Below are 24,509 nucleotides of genomic sequence, written 5' to 3'. Positions count from 1 at the left end.
GATCTTTTTTCCCCTTCTTAAATGTAGAAGTGCTGTAATTTGGGGGCAGGACTGCAGTGGAATCTGCCCAAATATTCCCAGTGGAACAATAAGCAATTGAGGCTATACCTGACATGAAGGATATTTTCTGCCTATTTTTCAAGAAGGGCTATGTTGTTCAGATTTATAAAGGCAGTTCTTTAGGTTCCTTGTTGGTTCAACAATGGACTAGACACTCAGATTCAGCTATAGTTATACACTCAAACAGAATGCATGTGGTCTGTAATCAAATTAATCAGCACATCTTCCCCGTGTGAAAGCCTTTAGATGGCATGATCAGATTGGTAGTCTTTCATTCCCCTTTCTTACTGAAGTGATGCTGCAAAGACTGGGATATCCTAAACTTGTAAACACAGCACTGTAAAAGAAGAATCTGCATATTGAAATGCATCATTTGGGGAGACAGTGGAAGCAATGCAGAATGATACTGTTTTCAGCAACATATGTGAAGCATCCAAGAAAGCAAGTGAATCCGCTGATCATGACACATCATCAAAACATTTTTATAAACTCTCTTGGACTTCAGGAAAGCTGGTTTTAATAAACCCAGAGCATGGATAAATAGGATTGCACAGCAGGAAAATCCAAGAGGAAGAGGTATTCAAGAGCTGGGCATTCAAGAATGCTTACTTGTTTAGTGGGTGACACAAAATTGCTTAAGATAGCTGATACCTTGGAAGAGTGAAGCAGTATGGAATATGATCTTGAGAAGTTAAAGACTGGGCAGGAAATGAGAAATGAAATGCATAATTATAAGATGGGGTTGACAATGGTACATGCAAAAAAGATACTGGGATTGTAATAGATCAAAAATTGCATATGAATCTGCAGTGTGATGTGACTACAAAAAAGCAGATAAAAAATTAGGTTGCAGCAACAGATGCATAGCTGCACCATCTCAGGAAGTGACAATATCACTATATCCTGGGCCAGTTAGATCTCATCTTAGATGTTGTGTCCAATTTAAGAAGGATGCAGATAAACTGGGCCAAGTTTAGAGAAGGGCAACAAAGATGATCAAGGGACTAGAAACAGCCCTACAAGGACTTACTGAAGGAACTGGATATATTTGAACTTGAGAAGAAGTGTCCGAGAAGGATATGTGCGCACTCTTCAATTATATAAAATATTGTCACATGGAACAGAGCTGCAGCCTGTACTCGGTCATCCAAGACTAAGTCATGAAAGAACAGGGTTAACATGAAATAACAGGAAGGCATATTCTGGTTCAGCATCAGGAACTACTTCCTAATGGTCAGAGTAGTCAGTCTCAGGAACAAGTGCAACAGTGAGAAAACCTGCCCCAAACCCCAAGATCTTGCTACAAAGTGTGGGGTGTGTGTGTGTGTGAAGTGCTACCCCACTTTCACAAGCAAAATTAACTCTGAGCATTGAAAGTATTTGAAATGTGGCATTCTGACAGCTGTCAAAGTGTTTTATTTATTTTATTAAAACATTTCTATGCCGCCCCTTGCCGAAGTTTCCATGGGGGAATTAATTTGCCTGCAATGTACATGATGGGTAATGGCTAGACTTCACCAGCAGACCCGCCCCCCCACTCCCACTCACAGTACCCACCCCAGGGTTGTACACGTACCTCAGCAAACTTCCAGATGTGTGCACATGTGGCTTATGTGTATGTGTGCACATTTTTGCATGCATTATTGGGGTCTTTTTTTTTTTTAAAGAAAAAGGATAGCTGACCAGAAGCAGACCCCCCAGGATACCACCAGGGGTTTTGGAAGAATTAATTGTGGCTGACTTAAGGGGAATTGTGGAAGCCAGCTTGACAGCCAGGTTTTGTGATCTCCCTTCCGCCCCCCACACACAAAAGTTCAAGAGGGAAAATGCTATGATGCACATGAAACAGCTTGCCATGGTGGCAAGGGCAGGTGGTCTGGGGAGACCATGCCAGCTGCTTTCTAGGTGTTGCTTGGGCATTTTGGGGTGATTGGCTCTAGCTAGTTCCCCAAACCCATAATGGGGTCAGTCATCCAGGTTCCGAGGACATCACAACCCATTGTGGACACAACAAAGCCCTAGAACAAGCTGGGGTGACTTATTGCCAATGCACAAGCCACCCTGGAGAAATTCGTGATGGGTTGTCATATCGTGCAAACCCAATCAATGAAACCAACCATTGGAGGGCTGTTAATTGCTGAAGATATTGAAACAAGGAGTGGACAGAGATGGGTTAAACTGGATTCCGGGACTGACCAAGGTATTAGACTTGGTGATCTAAATGTCTCTCAGTGTAGGATAAAAGTATTCTTGTTGTAGTTTTTTTCCTGATTTTCTGCTGGTGGGTTATTCTTGGTTCATTTTATTCCTTTTTGCTAATTGTTGGCAGGAACCATACCAATGGTTGAAACTGCTTAGTTAATTATTTTGAAATTATGTAAATTGTAGTACAGTTGCAAAGAAAGGGGTTAAATAAAAAGTTTGCTTGATCCAATAGCAAAAACCCTCTGAACAGCTCACAACAAAACAGTTTACAGTTTTGTATTTAAAAGGCCAGATAAATTACCCCCTCCCCTTTTTAGCAATCCCACAATACTTTTAGACTGGTTGCAGGCCTATTGGGAAGTTTGTAACTTTCCTCTGTTACAGGAAAATTCTGTTTATTTTGCGGCTTGATGAACCAATGTGAAAGCAACTTCCTGAGCAGTTGCTTATCCCGCCTCAGAGGCTGGGGTGGGGGCAAGTCTCCTGTTGCCCAGAAATGCTGCAGCAAAACTCGCATGGCTTCCAGAAATAAAGGCAAATCATTTCACAAAATAAATGGAGAACTGGAAGAGCTGTAGCTTTTCTCTCTGTCAGAAAATTGCATAGGCATGGGTATTTATTCCAAAAGTCAAAGCAGGCCCTCAGAATCAACAACATTTACTTCCTTGTTCTGTATCTTCCCCACTACACGCATACATGTTACCCAATAACTTGCAAGGCTTGTAAAAAGAAGAAAACAGTCTTCCTTCCCTAGTGTGCCCATAATTGTAATTGACATATCGGGAAGATTTTCTGGGCCCTTCATTACAAGGGTGATATAGCCAGGTTGGAATCAGTGCAGCGAAGGGCCACTACGATGGTGGCTGGTTTGTAGGGGAAGCCATATGAGAAGAGACTGAGGGAGCTGGGTCTCTTCAGCCTTGAGGAGGGGACCTGTTAGCGACATACAGGTATGTGAGGGGGTGTCACGCAGAGGTGGGTTATGATCTCTTTTCCCCTGTGGTGGAGGGCAGGATGTATTCCAATGGAGCAAAGCTCAGGGAACCAAGATTTAGGGTGGATGCCAGGAAGTACTTCCTGATGGTTAGGACCCCTAGGGTAAGGAATGGTCTTCCATGGGGAGGTGGCTGAAGCCCCATCGGTGAGGGTGTTCAAGGATAGGCTGGACATGCATATGGTAGGCATGCCATAAGTAGAGCCAGCTGGAGCTGGGGGTCAGACTAGATGGCCCAGGAGGCCCCTTCTGACTCGCTCTGTTTCTATGTTGCCAATGCAATACAATACAATTGATATTGCATACACCCCACTCCTTCAAGTGGTGAGGAGGCCCTGTCAGGTTTCTGCAAGAGTTTGCAGGGTCTCTTGAAAGTCTTCTTGCCAGGCAATCATGAGAATCCTGCAGCTGAAAGAGCTGATTTGTCATAGCAAAAGTAAGGGGAGGAGATGGAGCAATGTGGCAGCAAGAGATGAGGGGCGGTTGATATGGCAGGGGGAAGGCGCATGATTTAGGGGTGGGGAAAGGGGGGGTGATGCAGCAGCAGAGGGGGAAGGATTGTATTATGGCAGAGGAAGCAAGGATGGTGGGGGAGAAAGGGGCACACTGTGGCAGGGAAAGGGTGGAAGCAGTGCTAGTAAGGAGGAATGGCGAGATGCAGCAGAAGTGGCTTACGTTGTCTCGCACTGCATGATGCTTAGCTTCATAGCCAGGGGGACTAGAACCTCGATCTCCTGAGCCCTGGTTGGTCACTCTAACCATTATGGCACAATGGCTCTGAAGAGGTGCCTTTTGCAAATGCCCAACTATGCCATGCTGCTTGGATCTGCTTTTATCCACCACACCAGCCCACAGTCACTTAGCTATCAAAAATCAAGCAACATCCATATAGTTTCCATCATCTTTTCTGCTATTAACCAGCCGTTTGCCCAAGAAAGGAGTGGTCGCCCAGCAGCTGTAACATCACAGGTTTACAGCATTTCCCAGCTTAAGATCCCAAATAAGTTCCCAAAACAAAACCCATGTTTTGGAACTATTTTTGGGTCTGAATGGTTTATCCGACAGAACTTGAGGTCGGTTGTACTCACAAGTAAGAGGAAGGGACAGATCCATGTAAAGAAACTAAACCAGGGGTGCATCTCCCTCCCCTGCTTTGGTGGAGCCATCCATCCCCTCTCAAGGGGCTGGGGAATATTCAGGGGAGTGGGCAAATTCCACAACATTTTAGGGATTGTCTTCCTATCTAAGAGGGCTTTTAGGTCTTTGTTTCAATAACATCCCAGTGTTGCTGCTGCTTCAAGCAGCCCAGCCCTTTGAGAAGCCCCGTGGCTGCGTCTCATGGCTGCATGGCTCTCCGTAAAGCCAAGGCAGAAGCAACGGTAGAGGCATTTGATGAGGGAAACAGAAGAGAGTCCAGAGAGCTGCAGAGGGTCCTGCTGCTCATACTTCTGTCACAGCGGCAGAGCAGCTGCTGGGGTCCCCCAATGCGCCCTCTGGAGGCAGTGGCATTCTGGCAGCAGGCTCTTGTGGCGGTGGAGGAGAGGAGCGGTACGGCTTGCTGGCTCTGCTTCATGATAGAACTGGCCCTGATGGGAAGTAGGAGTTGTGGAGAGGAATCTAAATCAGGACCTCAGAGCAAAGTATTAAATACATTCTAGTTCCATGTTAAGATCCTTATTCAGCTCAGGCCTCCTATATTTTAATCTGAAAAAAGAAAATAGCCCTTACATAGCTGCATGCTATATAATGGCCCTTCACTACAGTTATTCTTGAATATAAATGTGTGTTTGTGCATATTCACTAAGTTTCCTAAAGGAATCTGTTAGTGTTCTTTTACTAATACACTGAGAGCAGTGTGCATTTACTCTGTAGCTCAGGACATGGCATCTGTCGTTGGAGATGGGAGTCAGCTGTTGCACTACCACAGATGTTTATGCCATAATAAATTTATTAGTCTTTAGGTACCACAAGAGTTTTGTTTTTGCTGGGAAAGGCTAACATAATTACCAGCTGGGTTCAGACAACATGATAAGCCCCAGTCAAAGTTTAAGTATGCGTTGAGGGTAGGTTACCATTGAAATGTAAGTTATTGTATCTGTCTGAGCCAGTTGAGATAGCAAACCATGATGAGCAACCTCTGATCACAACCCACAACAAACCATGGGTTCTTTATCATTAACAAGCTATGGCTTATTAGTGTAGCTTTGTTTGGACAACACAACCCATATTTCAACAGTTCTTGGTTCAGCAACAAGCCTTGTGGAATCGATGCTCAACACTTCCATGTTGTTTACTCTGTTGTCTGAGCCCAGTCAGTATTATCAGGGCCATTTCCAGGTTTGAGAGGCAAAGACTGTATTTCTACATCATACTAACCAATAATTTATTTAAGCTATAGGGGTCCCCCCACTCCCATATCGAAGCTTTGCCTGGCAGATGATGGTCTGTTCTCACAGTGCCTGAGTTGTGTTTTCCCACTTCCTACTTCCTTTCCCTCTCTGTATCAAATGTGTTTGTGGTGACTTAGTACTGGCAGGGGACAAGTCATTTTGGAGGGCATCCATTCATAGGGTCACCATAAGTCAGAGATGACTTGATGGTATATGACAACACCAAAAATAAGTATGTATTTTCAGATTATTTCACACAATTCTGTGAGCAATTCTCCTGCTTTGTTTCTTAATCCTAGACCAAATTCTCCCACAACATTCCATTCCTCCTACTTTTGTATTCCAGTCACCTGAGTCTTGTTTTGTGTGTTTTCAATTTCCTCTTGAACACCTGCATAAAAGTTTTCAATTATTCTTCCTCAGCATCTCTTGTAAGAGCGTGCACTTGAGCAATGGCTAAGTTGATAGGTTTTTCATGAATTCTGAATGATTTCCAGATGTTATTATCAGGTTAGACTATGTATTATAGCACCTTACTACCTGTGCAACATCTTGCCTCAGTATTAGAGCCACTCCATCTCTTTTGAGTTTATAATTTCTAGAGTAAAAAACTTTGCGTTTGTCTGATGAAAAGTGCAGTATTCCAGTCCACTTTAATTCTCTCACATCAAGTACTGCAATGTTTAACCAATTCCATTTCTTGGTTTCTAACTTTCCTTGATTCATACTTCTTATATTCCATGTTCCAGTTGTATGTGTTGTGCAGCACTGGACTTTCCTTTCACCTCTGTGCATTTCAGCCATGAGACTTCTTTTCAGTTTCGATCTAGTCCCAGTATTATCCACGGCACTATGTGTATTTGTCCTTTGTTCTCACCCAGTAACTAGTTGAGCGCCTTCTGACCAGAAAGCCTCGTCTTTTGGCACTGTTCCTTGTTTCATTTTGGATTGTTTCATCACAGGGTTTTTCAGGTAAGGAAATTCGGAAGTGGTTTACCATTGCCGCCTTCTGCACAGTATTAATCAGAGTTAACTTGAGTGTCACTGCCCTTGTGAAACTTCCTCTGTCAGTGTTGCCTTCAGCTACCACTGCTGCCCAGTAGCTGTCCAGAGGAGTTTCTCTACCGCCATCACCATTAGAGATGCCCATTTTCTTCTGCTGATGAGAGTATTCCTCCTGAAGAGGGTGGATGCATCTTAGTTTGGTGTCTCCAATTTGACCATTCCACATTGCGTGGCCTAGCAAGACAGACTGGCCTTCTGGAGATATTGCTATCAGCTTCTCTGATACTCTCAGAGCCCCTCACCACATCAAGGTGAGCATCCATGAGAGGGATACCTTTATTAAGACCAACCAAAATTCCTAATAAAGGTATTGCCGAACTGTGTATTTGGATTTTTATTGCTCATCGAGTAGAATGGCTCATTTCATCCTTCTTTGGTTTTTTCCAAATTTACCAAAGTTATCAATACCCAGCTTTCTTTCTAGATCCAGATACTAGAACTATCTTCAGAGTGGATACTGAAGGCTGCAGCTCTGAGTAGATTTACTAAGGAGCAAACCTCTAATCCTGCATACAGTTACCTGAGAGCAAAGCCATTGAACTTGGTATGACTTACTTGAGAGCAAACATGTTGAGGACTGCACATCAAATTCAATGTATTCCTGAACAAGTTTTCCCATCCAGAGATCTCTTTGTCCCCCAGTTGTTTCCTTAGCCCTCCATAATTCCCTATACCATCTCAGCAATGTTTTCTCACCCAATAGAACTTTCTAGCTATGCTGAGGGCAAGCCCCAGGATATTTTCCTTCCAACCCCCACTCAAGATGCATAGAACAAGTCACGCTGTTTTGGCCTCCAGTGCAGAAAATCCTACAAGCACATCTCCCCTTCTCTGGCAGTGAACATAAAATATTTTTTTAATAATCAATGAAGTAAATAATGAATACTTCAATGCTTTTTAATGATGCTCCAAATTAGTTGTCTGTGGCAGCTCTAAAATGTGTCTGTGTGTTTATTTTTAAAGGACCCTGTTTCCTAAAGCACCCCTGTTTGCAAAAGAGGATGCAAGGACAGGGGAGAGGAAAGCATTTAATATCAGTGGGGGGAAACTCATGCAGAAAGATTCAAGGAAGGCAGCAGGACAGTAAGCACGTGTGGGCAAAAAACCAGAGGGATCGGGTGCAAGGGAGCTCATCAAGGTCCCTGTCCCTTTATTTCTGCAAGTGCCACTTTTCCCCAGGTTCATGAAAAGCAATGTCTTCCAAACTAACTTTCTGCACAGTGGACTCATGACCATGGAAGCTTATTATGCCACAGTCATTTTAGAGTCTTTAAATGGATCGTGCAGAATGCAGGCTGCACTCCAGAACCATGGCTGCAGAATGAGGGAGCTCCAGCAACACTCAAACAGGGCAGCAAGCCAGTTCATTTGCTTGACATACTCAAGCAAATGAACTCAGATCATTTCAATGTTATAACTGGAAAAACAAATGGGAATCCAGACAAATGAGTACCAAAGGAAACCCCCACCCCCAACCTCATGTCTCAGGTTTCAGTTTAACAGCCAGGATGGGTGGGGAAGACAAGCAGAGCAGAAATTTTATATATGCGGGGGGGGGGGGGGAGGTATAAAGCAGAAAGGGAGGTATAAAGCAGCACAGCAGCAAATCAGTAAGTGGGCCTGGTTCTACTATGTATGCAGTCAGTCTTAAGTTAAAATATGTAAGAAAGATAGACAACAGTGTAATCTCAATATTTGCACACACATGTGCACATGCACCCACTTGCTACAAGGTAGTCTGCAATAATCTGATCCACTAATTCATTCCTGCCCACATCACTCCTTCCAGAACCTTCCGATCACCGTCGCATTGGGAAGCAAGAGCAGCCACTCTTCCAAAGTGCATTACACCTGCTTCGTTTTGCCCATGCTAGTCCCTTCACTGGGCTTATTTCTCTGGGGCTCTTCTGCAAGCAGATATATTGAAATCCCCAGATCCTGTGTGTCCCAGATCTTATCACGGGGATAGAATAAGAGATTTGGAGTATGTGCAGTGCGGGCTTTAAGAGGAGGAGGAAGGGAAGCTTCCATTAGGCATGTGCAAGTTTGCTTACATAGTGTTGAATGTAAGCATCTGCCTATAGGTTCCCTCTGCTGGCTCTTGTGCTGCTACTTAAGGAGGGCTGGCACATCTGGCCTGCTGTTCAGTTTCTTTTTCTTGCTAAACTTGGCTGCTGCCGATAAGGCTGATACCTATCCATTTTACTTGGCCACTCATCTGCTTGCCCTATTGTAGTTCTATTTCATTTAGTTAGCAAGCAGGCAGTGTCCATGTGCCTTTTTGAATTGTCTAGAAAATCAGGACCAATTCTCCAATTTGTCATCAGGCATAGTAGATAGTTGAATGCCATAAAATGTAATTCCATTTGGATTGAGACCACCGAGGTTACAGACTGGGTAGGTCAATTGATGATTTCTGTGGAAAATGCAAAAAATGGAAATTCTGCAAACAAACTAATTTGAATTGATATTAGAATGAACATAATTCTAACACATGCATAAGAAAATTTAAAATTGTAACAATAAAAATCGAGTAATGTTATATTTTCTTGCATGTCACTGTGTACATATTTTCTCTTCTATAAGTAAATGGAGAAGAGAAAGTAAAGCACTGACAAGGTTTCACAGCCTTCCAACATATGCAAAACAATTGGGATTATATTAAAAAAAACCACCTAAGAAGCTACCTGGATCTTAAGTTGGAAACTGACACGTCAAGCTTAACTGTATTCTTCAGCAATGCCCAAATGTGTCACTGTATTCTGAGTATTCTGTCCTGAAATGTGCTCGCTGACTCGCTCGCTTTCTCGCTCTCTCTCGCTCGCTCTCTCTCTGTGTATGTGTGTGTGTAACCCATTACAACCTGCAAACTGGCATGATCACAGAGACATTTCATTTAAAAAAAAAGACAAAAGAGGGGACAGATTGGGATAACATTGGCTTGCACTAGTTTATAGACAGATATACAAATTAAGCAAGATGTGCTCTATTTAAAATAGAAATACAGTATATCTTGCCAGAGCAGGCAAGAACTTTGACCAGGTGAACCATGTACCTGCTCTCTCTGCTGTCTAGGTGCCTGCTAATGGTGGGCAACTTCAAGGCCTCTTCCTGCCCTCCCTTCTTAGGGTTCTTTATGTTTAAATCAGACATGGACTGGGCAACCCTACAAATGGAAGGCACATTTAAATAGAGAACTGCCTTTTGACAGCCCTTCAAACAGAGGATTGTCCTGTGCAAAATAGGACACATGGCCACCCTACAAAGTATTCCTCATCCAACTTGGCAATCTAGAGGAGAGGGGGGAAGTGCTAACCCTGGCAAGTACTTTTATGAAAGTCTCTCTCTCTCTCTCTCTCTCTCTCTCTCTCTCTCTCTCTCTCTCTCTCTCTCTTTCTTTCTTTCTGTGATGTGCAGTCGGTCAGCCTCATCCACATTCCTGTATTATTTACATCAACAATCTGGCCCATAGCTATTGTTGAACATTTGACTGCCTTGGGATCCCAAGTGCTGCAAAGAGCCCATGTACTGCTCCAAAAGTGCTGCCATTCTTATGTTGCATGAAACATAAGCAGCCAGGGACAGTGTAAAAGAAAGTTAATTTCCCATGCCCCATTCCTTTCTGATTAAGGGGCAAATAAGAGTGCCTTGCCCAAACACGTCCCTTTCGCCACAACTCTAGGAGCTCATTTCTGCAGGTTTGGTCAGGCAAAATTCTTTCTTTGAAACTTTCTGTGGTAAACTTCTGTGAAAGTAAAACTGAGATTTAAACACAGGGCACTCATGCTCGCTAGCAAAATGTACATTGTGAGGGAAGAAGACTGCAGAGTTCCAGGCCTGTAGTTTAGCTAATATATTTTTGGTAACAAAGAGTTTAAAATACACTTCCACTTTCTGCAAATACAAGGGGAAGAGAGCAAATTTACAGTAGATACCACAGGGATGATCCAGTTAGCAAAAGTGCTCTTGTCTTCAATAAACAACTTGAAAAATGCATTAACCACAATGAACATGTAGCAAAATGTTGAAGATCTTTAGCTGTACAGGAAGCTAAATGCTGAGGTATCTCTAACCAATCAGGAGTCTCACAAGCCTCAAGCAAGGAAAGCCTTCAAAGGACAGCCTATGTGAACAGTGCTGTGAAACACTTTCTGCTTTCTTTTTCATTTTATGTGTTACAGGATGGCAAGCCCAATGTGAAGTCCATCATGGCGAAGTTTAGTAGCAACCCAGCCGAGGAGGTTAACATGCGACATGCCAAGGTTGCAGGACAGCCTTCATCGATCACAAAAACAGCCCTTGAGAAATTTGCTCAAATGGAAAATGCTGGTCCTGCCAAACCCATCAACTTTCCCAAACCTGCACCCATGAGGCCTCCTCTGGGAACGAAACCTTCTCTTCAGAACACATCGGACAAGAATCTGAAGCCAAACTCTTTGAAGAGCAGTCCTGTGACCAGCAAAGTCGCTGCACTGGCTCAAGCAGCTAGCAAAGAAGCTAATGAAAGACCTTCGTTCCCTAAGCCCTGGACCCCCAAACCTACAGAAGGACCCAAGGTAGGGGTTCAGAAGCCTCCCTGCTTGACACCTCAAAAAACAGAACTGAAGCCTCATCTAGGACCTAAGCCAGGTTTTCTGGGAGAATCCCAAGAAAGTGGACCAAAGCCTGTGTTTCCACAGGTAACTGGAGTTAAAGAAAAGCTTGGCCTTGCTGCACAGGAAAATGACCCGAAACCTCTGATAAAGCCACCTTCGAAGCCAAAGCTTGGCTTGCATGCCACCAGCAATGATGAGCCCTCCATCAAAGATCCCTTTTTGAATCGGGGATCTCCAGGCTCCATAGGTATCAAATCAAAAATCAACTCTTTTCAATCAGCCAGCGAGGAAAAGAATGACAAAACTGATTCTGCTACTGGCACTTTTCCGCCATTGAAACCTAGTAACCTGGGTAACCTGTCTCAGGCCCTTCAAAAATCTTATCAGCCACAGAATGATGAAGCAAGACCAAGTTTCGCCAATAATATTTTCAAATGCAATATAGAGAATTTGGAGTTGTCTTCTAATAAGTTCAGTAGCTTGCCAAGAGTGGCTACAACCGGACCTTGGGCAAATAACTCTGAAAAAGACGAGAAAGGCCAGACCCTGCCAAAACGAAAAGCAATTCCTCCCCCATTCAAGTTAGGTCCAGCCCCTCAAAAACCTAGCCGGCCTCCAGTAGTCAACCTGGAGAGATTCCAAAAAAATAATGGAGAAGGTGAGTAATTCTTTCCTTATTTACTGTTTAATTTTTGAAAGGTGAAAGCCCTTCTGTGTTAGGATGGTTTATCACAATAGCATAGCCTTCCCCAACTTGATACCCTCTAAATATGCTGACTATGCTAATGGGGGATGATGGGAGATTTAGTCCAACACATCTGGGGAAAGCTGCCACACATATCTTTAGAATCAAATAGTGTTATATTGAATAGTGGGGAACAATTGGTAGCATTGGTATTTAGTTTGCTTATGGATGCTCCTGATGGAACTGAACTGGACATTATACACGGGATTCTGATTGCACCTTATAAACAGGAAAATGTGCTGTTTTGATTAGTTTCAACAATATGTGGATGGGGGAAAGAGAGGAGATGTTAACTGATTTGTGATATTGCTATCCTGCCATTTCCCTGCAAGGAATCCAAGGTGGCTTACCTAAAGCTCCTTTTCCTCCTTCTGCATTTCCTCATGACAGCCCTTTGAGGCAGGTTATGCTGAGGGTCATTGGTCCAAATCACCCAGTGAGTTCATGGCCAAGCAGGGACGAGAACCCAGACTGCCCACATCCCAGTGCAGCCAGCTCATCACTACACCCTTCTTAACCTTCACCATTTCCTCCCTTGAGATGACCCCTTGGGGCTTCCCCTCACTCTAGAACTGCCAGCATTTTTTGGAACTGTGGGGGAAGTCATTTGGAATGAGGAAATAATGAACAGAGAAAGGATTAAGCACTTTCCCCACCCCTCCACTTCTCAGATGCTCCATTATCACTCTGCAAACAGGGTTTCCTGTTTAGGAGAGACATTTTTATAACTGTATGTGTGTGTGTGCGCGCGTGTGTGCATAATTGTGCGGTTTAGCTCAGCGCCACCTCGTGTGTGTAAGGGAACATAGAGAAAGGTCAAGAGGGGAAACAACCCCTTGCGCTTTTTTCCTGGAAAAAAAATGGAAGAAGTCACCTCGATAAATATTGGACGCTTCCTGAAGAAAGGCAGATTGGCGTCTCCTCCAGGGGGGGAAATACTCATGTCGCTCTTCCTCCCTCGAAGAAAACGGAAGCGGCAGCCTCGGTAAAGCCCTGGGTTCAATGCCTCTCCGGGAAGCCCTTAGGCAGGCTTTTAAAAAGAAGTTGATCATCATGTTGCAGAAGGATTCTGGGCACAGAGATAAGATTATTTATCCCTTGTCCCTCTGGAGGGTGCCATTTTGTGTTCATGTTATTTACCTTGGTTGTGGTGATGAAAAGTTCAAAGGCAATATTGATAAAAGCTGCAGGATAGTGGTCAGAGTGTTGAAGATCTGTGTTCTAGTTTCCGCTTGGTCACAAAGCTCACCAGGTGACTGAACTTACCCTGACTTTCAGCTTGACCTACCTCCCAGGGTTGTTGAGAGGATAAGAGAGGAGGAGGAGGATTGTGTAAGCTGCTCTGATTTCCTTGCAGGCAAAAATGCAGAATATAAATATAACAGATAAAAGTAGTTGGGATAATTCTAGGCAGTGTTTAAAGTAATTGTTCAGGAAAACATTATGTTCAGAAAAAAGGAGGCGGTATGGCTATTCTGAATGTGCAGCTGGAACCTAAATTGCTTTTTTCAGAGTTGGGAAGTACTGTAGCCCTTGGTAGCCAAAAAGATAGTCCGAATTGCAATCTTTTTTCTTGGAAGCTCTCCCATACCTGTAAGAACTTCACAATTTCAGTTGGTTCAGCATTCTCTCATTGCTGTACCTCCTTACTCAGAAAGTTATACTTGTTGAATATCTTCTTTTAATACTTAAGAAAAGTTCCATATCATTATAAAGTATTACTTACACTAATTATAACTTTATGCTTTGCATTCTTTTATTTCAGCTCATTATCTCAGATTCAATATAGAATTTATTATATTTCTACTAAATTTTCACCAGCAACTTCTCTTTGTCTTTCTTTTCCCCCTTTTATTTTCACTAACATTATTGTTCTTTTTGTTGGATCTTTTTCTATAATCTTCTTTTGGTATTTATTGCTGAAGCAAGGCCAAAGGCCCTATTATCACTACCAACTGATTACCACCACCACTGAACCCCTTCAATTCACAGCACCCCAATTGCAGGCCTGCAAAAAGCAGACATCACCAGAAAACAAACATCACCGTCACACAAAAGAGCTCCCATATTACCAGAAGAAAACACAAACGGTTATATGCCCCAAAAGGGATTGTCTTTTCACATACTCCAGACAATCCCAAATTAAATGATCAACTGCCTCTTGTACCTACCCTATGCACACCACAATTTCCATAAGATTCCGAACATTTGCTCTTTTTTACCTACTAAATTAATGAGAAACTTGTGATTACATTTCCATCCTGGAACATCCTGGTTCCTCGTCCTGATTGGGAGGGTGGTTTTGGTGGGGTTAGCCTTTTCCCTCGATACACATGGTTTAAAAAACTTCAAGCCCTTGAAAAGAGAATGACACATTTCATCATATCTCTGCAGAATCTAAGTTCTTGGCTACATAATTTAATGCAAGTTTGCTTTTCTTCCTGTCTCTTTCTGTTCTCTTTCTTTTACTGGCTGTATTCGGAATTATTCTGCTCTATTATTTTTTCCTAATTTTATTTTTTCTGATGAAACTAGACCTCATGATCATGTTATTACACTGACTGACAATAAATTTAAGTCAGGCAATAAACTGATGACAGTAGGGTTAATACATTGATATGGAACTTGATGTCATACCAACTGACCCTGGGATTAAGCCGCATTACATGCCCGCATACTGTGTGCCTGACAATCAAGATCACCGCAGTTTGTACAATCCTGCCCTTCCCCTCTTCCTCCTTTGTCCTACAGACCTCACTGTAGGACAAACTTCTCTGCTTTGCTCTGCTACAATTACGAGCCCTTTTATATGGCTGTATATGTTTCTGTCAAAAAATACTTCTTGCCCTGTTAAAACCTGAACAGCTGTCAAAACTCCTTTTCTCCTTTTAGTGACTGTCAGAACAGAGAACATAAAATTTTTTCTGTGGGAAAAAATTGGTTAAAAGGGCAACAAAAGCTGGGGTGAGTTAAAGGGACTTGCACTTGCAGCTGGGAACACCCAGTCATCCCAGAGAGCCAGCTGGTCACTTGTGGGATGGCTGGCATTGCTTAGTCACCCAGATGGGCTTGGCTAGAGTAGCAAGGGTTGCTACTCTTGCCACGTGGCTTGCTCGCTGGTTCCTGTTACTCAAGATAGGGTCAGCTTTGGACATCATGACCATGCATCCTGGATACAGCAACCCCCCCCCCCCCGGATACAGCAAGCTATGTGTTATCAGGTTGGCTGGGTGCCATCAGAGAAGTGGGGAGCAGGCTAGGTTTGCATGGCACAACAACCCACTGTGTGTGTCACCCATTGTGAGTGGTCATGTCATGTGAATCCATTCAGTGTGTAGTTGTGGCTACCACCTTAGATGGCTTTGAAGGGAGACTAAAAAATTCATGGAAGATAACTCTGTTCCATATACTAATTGTGAGATCTGACAGGGTCACAAAGAAACAGGAGGGAAGGATTGATGTGCTTGGGTAGAACTGCAAGATTTGCAAAAATATGTCATAAAATAATCCAAGTGAGGGCAAGAAAGTCAAAGCAGACCTATGGTGCCTAGGCATGCACAGAATGCAGACTTATTGTTGAGAGCAAAACATGGGGTGTTGGGAAGGACGGGGATCCTGGAAGCTTAACTGGCTGGCTGGAGTCCTGAAGAGAAGCAACTTGCTTTAGGGTCTAATAATTAAAATAATAGTGAGAAAAAAGCCTGGGTTCAGAGAAGGTATGCTGCTGAATACAATTTCTGTAGGGCAAAACAGGGACAGGGTTATTGCACATGTCTTGCCCTGGGTATTTGGAGTCATCTGGTTGTCCATTGTGGGGAAACAGGATGAATTGTTGGTCTGATACAGCCAAGCTATTCTTATGGGGGGGGGGGGGTCATGGTACACCTCTAGGACGTGATTCACACATGATATGAAGCCACGGTGTGGTATGTTGAAATCTGGCTTGCTGACTATAAACCCATTCCCATAAACAAACCATACATTGTTAACATCTATAAACTTCAAATATAAGCCATAGTTTCTTGTTAACTTAGGACGTTTCTCATGTACATATCATGGTTTGATGTGATGTATGTATGATATGTATTTGTTCTGCTTTCTTGCTGAAATAGAGACAAAACAGACTGAAAATAAAACTGGCCTTTTCTGGTGTCCTGTATTAAGCTAAAACTTCTTGTAACCTTTTAACCTCTTTAGTGTTTTGTGCCTATACTTACTAAACATATTATGCATGGGATTCTTTGTCCTATAGTTCTCTTTCAAGAAATTATTAAATGCTCATCTCTGCCCTTTGCATTTCCATCTTGCTGTCTGATGAGATTGCTTTGGTCCCTTTCCTCTTCTTAATTATTGTATTCCCTACCCCTCCCCATCCCTCCTCAGGGCTTATATCTTTTTTTTTCCAAATTTTATTTTCTCTACAATCTAACACTAAAACAACAATTATTTAAGACATCGGACATACTGGGTTGACATCTTACTCTTTTTAACAATCAATAACCATATTCAATTCTACACATAGTCCTCAGGGCTTATATCTAGGTGGGGCAATGAGTCAGGAAAACAGTGGAAAAGGATTAAACAGACCCATGTACCATCCAGGAGCCAATTTCAGATCATTCCCCTCTCCCTCATTAAACTAAATTAAAATAAATCACCAGACCCAGCTGGTGTCCATCCTAGCGTTCTTGAGGAACTCAGTTATGAAATTGCTGAGCTTCTTATACAACATGTTATATGTAACACTACATGTTATATAGATCAACTTTTGTACCAGAGGACTGAAGAATGACCAATTTTTTAAAAGGGGTCTCAGGTTGTTTCAGGAAGTTATAGGTTGGTTAGCTTAATGTCCTGTGTGGATTGGTTGAAAATATTGTTAAATATAAAATTAGGAAGCATTTAACATTCTTTTCTGGTAGGAAAGAGTCGGGATGGCTTCCACGAAGGTAAATCCCATCTCTTAACTTTTTAGATTTCTTTGAAAGTGTCCACAAAAATCAGCACAGGGAAGTTCAGGTAGACACTGGTTCCACACTAAAGGCTCCTGAGCAAACTTAGCAGTTGTGCAATAAGAGCCAAGGTCCTCTTATGGACTGATATCTGGCTAAAGAATAGAAAACAGAGAGTGATGAATTCTCCCTGTGGGTGGATGTAAACAGTGGAATTCCACATCCCACAGGGTTCTCTTTTAGGACCAATGCTTTCAATTTATTCATAAATGCCCTGAAATTAGGAGTGAGTAGTGACATGGTCAAGTTTGATGTCAACACCAAACTAGGATGGTTAAATCCAAATGGGATTGTAAGGAACTCTGACGTGTTCTCTCTGAAGTGAGAGAATAGGCATCAAAATAGCAAATACTGCTCAGAACTGGACAGCCATCTGAGTGGGATGGTGTAACTTGGTGTCCTGCAACCCATTGGGTTGGACCCAATGGTCTTCATGGCCATTCTATTCTATTCTATTCTATTCTATTCTATTCTATTCTATTGAGTAAGTAAGTGAAGAGCAATGCATGTTAGGGAAAAAACCCAAAAAGTATAAGCTGAAGGGATCATGGGATTGGAGTGGACAGCTCTTTGAAAATGTCAGATGTTGTGAAAAAGGCAAACCCCATGTTAGGTATAATTAGGAAAGGAATTGAAAATAAAATTGCCAATATCAACACTACCTTATACAAAAGTATTGGTGCAACTGCACTTAGAGTATTCTGTGCAGTTCTGGTTGCCTTCTCTAAAAAAAGGTTATTGTAGAGGTAGAAAAGGTTCAGAAAAGGGCAAATAAAGTGACCAAAGGGAGTGAGCAACTCCCCTACAAGGAAAGGTTACAACATCTGGAACTGTTTAGCTTAGAAAAAGGGTGAGTAAGGGAAGACATGATAGAGGTGCATGGAATTATGCAGGCTATGGAGAAAGTGGAGAAGAAGACATTTTTTCACCTCTTTTATAATAATGGAACCCAGAGTCATCCCATGAAGCTGACAAGTGGGAGATTCTGCCCATAACCTTCTGAATTTCTGAGAGCCAGAATAGTGTCATGGTTTTAGCTCAGAACTGGGACACAGGCGATCTGGGTTCTAGTCCCTGTACAACCATAGAGCCAGCTGGGTGACTTTTAATGTTGACTCTCAGCCCGAACTACGTCACAGGGTTGTTATTGTAGGGATATGTAGTGACTGTACATTAAAAGCTACCCTTTTCGGAGCCAAGTCAAAACCTTTTTATTTAAATGGCATTTTAAAATCAATAGCTTTTAATGTACAGTCATTCTTGTTCTGTTTTGTGATTCATTTTGTGTTAATTGCTATTTATTGTTTTATACATTATTACTGTTTTAATTCATTTATTGAAAGTTGTTGTTTTAAATAGTTCTTTTAAAGTACTGTAAGCCATCCTGAGATATTTATATAAAGGACGACATATAAAAGCTTTTAATAAATAAATAATAAATACAACTGAGAGTAGCAGGAGGAGGAGAATGATCTAAACTGCTTTGAGTTCTTTAAAAAAAAGAAAAAGGTGGACTATAACTCTAATAAATTAATTAAATAAATGTATTTGGAAAGTTGCAGGCATCCAACTGAGCAAAAGTGGAGCATGGAGGTGCTGGTTGCCTTCCTCAAAAACATTTAGGCAGCTGATTTTGGTCATTCAAATGTTTCCTTCCCCCTCACAAGGCACTGCCTGGATTTGGCAAAACCAGGGGTGCTTTGTCACTCCCTTCTTCCCCTCACCCCAAGAACGCCCTCCCAGCACCGCTCCCAAACATGGTCTTCTAGGTTCAGGCCTCAGCTCATGTGGAAGATCCATGGTACCTGAGAGGGTGGGAGAGGGCTCCTCACTGTGAGCTCAGAAAAATAAATCTATTAAATGCACAAATCATCATGGATGTGCCATGTAATATGTAGTCTGGACTCAGATCGTGGCTTTTTTTTTAAAGTATGCATGAGAGGAGTCCAATCTTCGTAACCAAGCTATTTACAGGTATTGTGAAACAAAAGCCACAATTAATACACATACATAAACATGATATAAATGATCCAATAGTCCTGCATGTCTTAAGTGTTGAAACTGAAAGAAATATATCTTGTAAGAAGTGAAACACTAGGGAAAAAATACATCCATCTACCTCACAGGTAGCATACAGGAGAAAGAAAACTAGTGAGGCGCTGCCATCTGCAGAATATAGATAGGAAGTAGATGTTGTCACTTAAGCAATCTGGGAACATTTTTTAATGCAGCTTCTAATTTTTTTGGTCAACATTCCCCTCAAAATATGAACACACTAAGGAGAAAAAAAGTGAAACTAAATGTCAATAATGGATGCTCTGCTATTGTGCTTTATATTCATTTTCAGGATCAAGTTTCTAGGAAAGGAGCTTCTATGTTATTCCAAAAAGTGTACATTCCTAAAAACGCAGTGGAGCACGTTTAGCCCTTGGGGATCCCGGTCATGCCCACAGAGGTTTAGGCACCCTCCAAGAGACCCCCACTGTCCAAGCCTTGCTCCCCGGCCTAGAGACTTTCAGGGGCTTGAGAAGGAAGTGGGGGAGAGAAATGTCCAGGTTGTCCAAGATTTAAAATATCTAGGACGTTAAACTTTTCTCCAGGTCATGTGTGCAGGGGTACTGAGAGATATTTTCAAAGAGAATCAACTCCTGGGAGAGGGATGCTTAAACCATTATGTGCCCATCCATTCTCTCTAGCAAAGCCCATCCTTAAATCCAGTTTTTCCAGTAGCTGTGATTCTCCTGGTCTCTAAGCCCAGGGGAAAAATTACACAGCCAAACAGGTATGGTATGTGCTGCGGAAAATAAATAAGAATCAAGTTCTCTCTGATGAGTCTCCCTAGAATATGCTCCTTGTATATTGTCTTTTGCCTTGTATTAACAGGACAAAAGCTGAGTTAGGAAACACAAATTGTTTTGAATTATGCACCCTGGAAAGAATGGATCAACAATTTTTCAGGAAAAATCAGCAGTGAACAACGCCAACCGACTAATGACTAGGACACCTCTGCCTGATTCCTGGAGTAAAATTCCTGAGAAAATCTTTAAATGTTTCCTTTGTTTCTTGAATATGGCAAAAGACTATAATATGCATAAACATACTTATGATGCTTTAAAAATATATAATTAAGAAATTTGGGTTAATTAACATTAATTGAAAAGAGATCAGTAGAAGGCCAGCCTACTTAAGGCAAAGGTGATGGGCAAGCACCGTGTTTGACTCAGCATTTCATTTGAGAAAAGTGTGTCTGCCATAAAACTGCCATAAAGCTGTATTTGTACTGCGAATGAAGTCCTCACGATGACATTTCCTTGAACATGATGTCAATCTACTCTCATTGTTTTCTGTTTTGGTTTCAGGCTCTAACAAACCCCATTCCATGGGTGCACCCCCTCCACTTCCACCACTCCTGTCTGTTACACAAGCTGGTACCCCACAACCATCACCGCCAGCACCCTCTCTTCCTCCACCACCTCCTCCAGGTTCACACCCATCAACACAAGCTCCAGTTCTTCCCCAAAGAAACATCAAGCCCAGGTTTGATACAAGTACATGTGAAATCTCCTTCCCTTAATGGTCTTTTCATGTTTTTGAGGTAAAGAGGGGAATCTCTGATCCCATTTCTGCTGAAATCACCTGTATATGCTCATGTTAATCCAACCCATCTTAGGCTTTCATCAAAGATGCTGGTCATGAATGCTGGAAGAGGTAGGAAAGTCAAACTAGATGAAAAGTGGCAGCTGTGTGTCTTAAATTGTGTCCCTTCCCTCTTCATATATTATGCTGTTGATTTGCTGGACAACTTAAGGAGACAGTTTATAACTCTTATTTAACGTCATTAAGCAAGCACACATAGCCCTAAAGGATAATCTGTCCTCACTCCAAGCTCTCTAGCAGGTGACCATTTAATTTCCTTCCTTTTAAAGATGCTGTTCCTCTTAGAGTTACAGTAACACAGGAATTAAACTGGGGCAGCGGGCGGGGGGAGGAATTGCCTATTTTGACATAAAAAGAAGAAGCTAAAAGGACTGTTTTAAGTTTTGTGCAGCTGAACATTGTTTTCTTGCAAAAATCAGCAATGGAAACCCCTTGCTCCACTTGTGAACACTGTCATTACAGGCAATACTTATCATTCACATTTCATGTGTTTACTTCAGAAAACACTAATTTTGGGGGTAGCCATGGTGAACACAATGACAATCTAACACAGGGTACACGGGTTGTGCCTCTCCAAGGCCATTACGGAAGCTCTCCAAGGATGCCCTGATGTCCTCTAATTTCCCCACTAATTGTACTCCCTGCTCCCACATCCAGACATCCTCATTCCGATTGCTTTTTTGCTGCTGCTAGTAGAGAAGAGGAGCAATCTGTATCAAGGTTGTGCGTCTGCGCATGTGTGTGCAGCAGTCCCCCACCTGCAGGCCAGTATCCCATGTGGCCCGTAAGGCTGAAAAGGTTGTGCATCCTGGATATAAATTGTGGCAGCAGATGGAAGCAGCCTACTGCTCTCTATGGTAGCAAAGGGGCACATATTTTGAGGAGGGGGTACCACATGCAAGCACTGCTTGGGCCTAATTTTATGCTTCCGTCTGTGCAACTGTAAAGAAATCCGTGATACACTGGAATGGAAAAGTAATGAGCTATTTGGCTGTTGCATGTGGTTACTTTCTTTGGTGTGTTTTTCTTTTTTCTTTTTGGCTGAACTGTGGAGACTTTAATAGTTGCAATGGCAGGCAGAATTTCATTAGATATAGTGCTTCCAAGTGCAATGATGTAAAAACACTCCTAGCTGAATTTCTGCATGGCAGGATAGCTGTTAAAATAAGAGCCCTAAGTTTAACCTTATTTTATAGTTATAAATGAGCTCCAGGAACATTAACTATGATTCCTCCACTAGGACATATGGCTTAGACTAGGCTTTCACTCAAAGGTCATTATGAGAATTTTTCTGTTTTCTTTTTCACATGTTCACTTTTTTCTTTATGTAGAAGCCAAGAAATTGAAGAGAACTATGATGATGTTGATTTTGCTCTGGAAGGTAAGTGTTTAATTCCCACTGGGAATTAGAACATTACTGCGTAGGACTTGCAACAAAATCTTGCAGTATGCAGCACTCCTATTCAAAGATCAGCCAGAACAACCTTGCTTACAGGGTACTCCTCTATTCCATGTCTTCTCTCTGTCCAGGTAGTCTGGTTTCTCACCCCCTCTGCAACAGTCAACAATCATGCACCATGGTCATCAGGTTGTTTTGGGTCTTCCCTGTCCACCCTAGGATTTTTTCCTAAGGAATCTTTTGCACTTCTGCCAAATTTGGAGTTCTCTCCCAAGCCTATTGTACATCCCTCCTAAGTGTGGACAGTATCATTTTGGCCATATAAGAACAGACAGTTGAAGGAACAGGTTTGTTCTGGCTATAATGGGAGAGGGGACAGTTCTCTATTTTGAAGGCATCATCTGTTTGAAGGTTGGCTAGTTTAAACCCACTTTAAAGAAAAGACCGATCAGAAAGAAGAGGAGAGAGGGATCTTGAAGTTGCCCAGCCACCATTTGCACCTGTGTAGGTGCCTGGGCAGGGCCACGAGTCGCTCTTCTCACTGTATGTGCCATTCTAGCAAAACTATCAGTCTGAAGTGTAGCAGTAAAGTGGCCAGAATAGAGGGCCATTTCTCCTTAGAGCACTCTGAACACTGTGCCTGTATTATGGAGGGAAAGCTGAATGAAATCTGTAAATTTCTGCCACGTAGGGTGGCCAAGGGTCCTCTCTACAGAGGACAGACGGCAGTGTGAAAGCATCCTGTGTGTGAAGGAATGCCCTTTCCCAGTCTGGCCTAAAGATAATGAAGCATGAAAATAATTGCAGGCTTAATGACCATGCAGGTCTCCTTGTCAGAGTCATCTCCATTCTGGTGAATGTATTGTTTCTATGTGCCATCAAGTCATCTTTGACTTATGGAAACATGAAATGCATTGTATTTCTATTTAAATTACAGTTATTATTATTTTTTAATTTATACATGGAATTAAGACCTTTGGCACAGATGGAGTTTAAATAAATAATAATAGATAAATAAATACATATCCACATTTGTCCAGTTTCTTCCTTTTTGGTCATGTATAAATGTCTATAAGCTTGAATAGCCCAGAAGATATCTAACACATTAGGTATATCCACATTAAAACATGCTTACTGACACGGTGGTGGTGGGGAGGATCATTCATATGCACACACACATGCATACAAGATCACACATGAGCACACGCCCATTTGCACACATGCAGTCAGTCACACATTTGTCTGCAAAGATCTCTGGAGGGAAGGTTCCAGCTTCTCCCACCCTGCCGTCCCAGTGATCCTTGCAGGCCACATCCTCATGTCTTCCCCGTTGATTAGCAGGGCTATGGGCGCAAGTGGGCAGGGACCTTTCAAGGCTCTTTGTGCCCGATGGCACAGGTGAGATGCACGGTACATTCTGGAATACTGGATAGGGCAGGGGTCTCAAACTCAACTTACCTGGGGGCCGCTGGAAGTAGAGTCTGGGTGAGGCTGGGCCGCATCAAGGATTCCACCGCCGTGGTGGTGGTGGGCCGCTCATCCCGCGTCGCTCCCAGAGGCCGGCCCGGGCGCAGCCGGCGCTTTGAAGGCCGCAGGGCCGCTCCCCCGTGCCCCGCCCCTCCCGGCAATTGGCCCGCGGGCCGCGCGTTTGAGACCCCTGGTATAGGGGATTCTTGTATGCTTAGAAAAGCACAGGCATTAAAAACAAGATTTAGAGATTGCAACAGTGTATTACATGAGATGTGCAGCTGGCATGGTCGAATCCTTCTGCTGCAGTTCCCTATTTTATAGAGCACCAATATTTTTCTGTAAGACCAAAATTCTTGCATGTGGAAATGCCCTTCTTTGCTGAACTCTAACAAGGAATTCAGGTGCATTATGCTGAGAGAGTAAACCCACAGAGTTGCGGTACTTTATTTACAGCCAGACTGTACTAAAATATGTCACAAAACTTTCCTGCAAAAGAAAGCTAACTAAGTTTTTTTGTTTGTTTTTTGAACCCCAGGATCTGGAAATCTAGATGAGGTAGGTGTTACCCTTCATAACATATAAATGTACTGCAATATTTCTGGTCCCCCTTTTTTTTTTTCTTTCATTATTGAACGCTGTCTCCAGGATGCTCGCTTGGTGCTTGTCATCCTATCTTCCAAGTAAAGGTAGTATATTTTCTTGAAATTTTAGTGAGTAATAACATTAGGGGTTATTTTATTCCCTTGAGGTTTGGGTGAATAATAGCATGATTTTTTTTAATTATCTTTTTTGATAATTGAGGTTTTGGTGAGTAATGGCATGAATTTCTGATAGGAGCTTTTGTTACAGGGAGGAGTATGTGTGAAAGATTGTTTCTGATTATATGGACTTCAAGTGATGTGGAGGTTGGATCCAGA

The 24,509-nt window shown here is 42.5% G+C and overlaps 1 protein-coding gene across 3 annotated transcripts in view; it reads left to right on the top strand.

The window, feature by feature from the left end:
• The window catches only part of FYB1 (FYN binding protein 1), a 65,451-nt gene that overhangs the window by 11,986 nt on the left and 28,956 nt on the right, over window positions 1–24,509 (top strand). For all 3 annotated transcript variants that reach the window (XM_044431300.1, XM_044431299.1, XM_044431301.1), the window contains 4 exons: window positions 10,896–11,967; window positions 20,426–20,603; window positions 22,055–22,104; window positions 24,128–24,147. In XM_044431300.1, the coding sequence (XP_044287235.1) occupies window positions 10,896–11,967; window positions 20,426–20,603; window positions 22,055–22,104; window positions 24,128–24,147 (1,320 nt within the window). The remainder of the gene's footprint in view (window positions 1–10,895; window positions 11,968–20,425; window positions 20,604–22,054; window positions 22,105–24,127; window positions 24,148–24,509) is intronic.

This window comes from Varanus komodoensis, unplaced genomic scaffold, assembly GCF_004798865.1.
Source record: "Varanus komodoensis strain SLA01 unplaced genomic scaffold, ASM479886v1 scaffold22, whole genome shotgun sequence".
NCBI lineage: Eukaryota > Metazoa > Chordata > Lepidosauria > Squamata > Varanidae > Varanus > Varanus komodoensis.
Note: the sequence above shows the minus strand (reverse complement) of the source record. Positions and strands in the feature narration are given on the sequence as shown.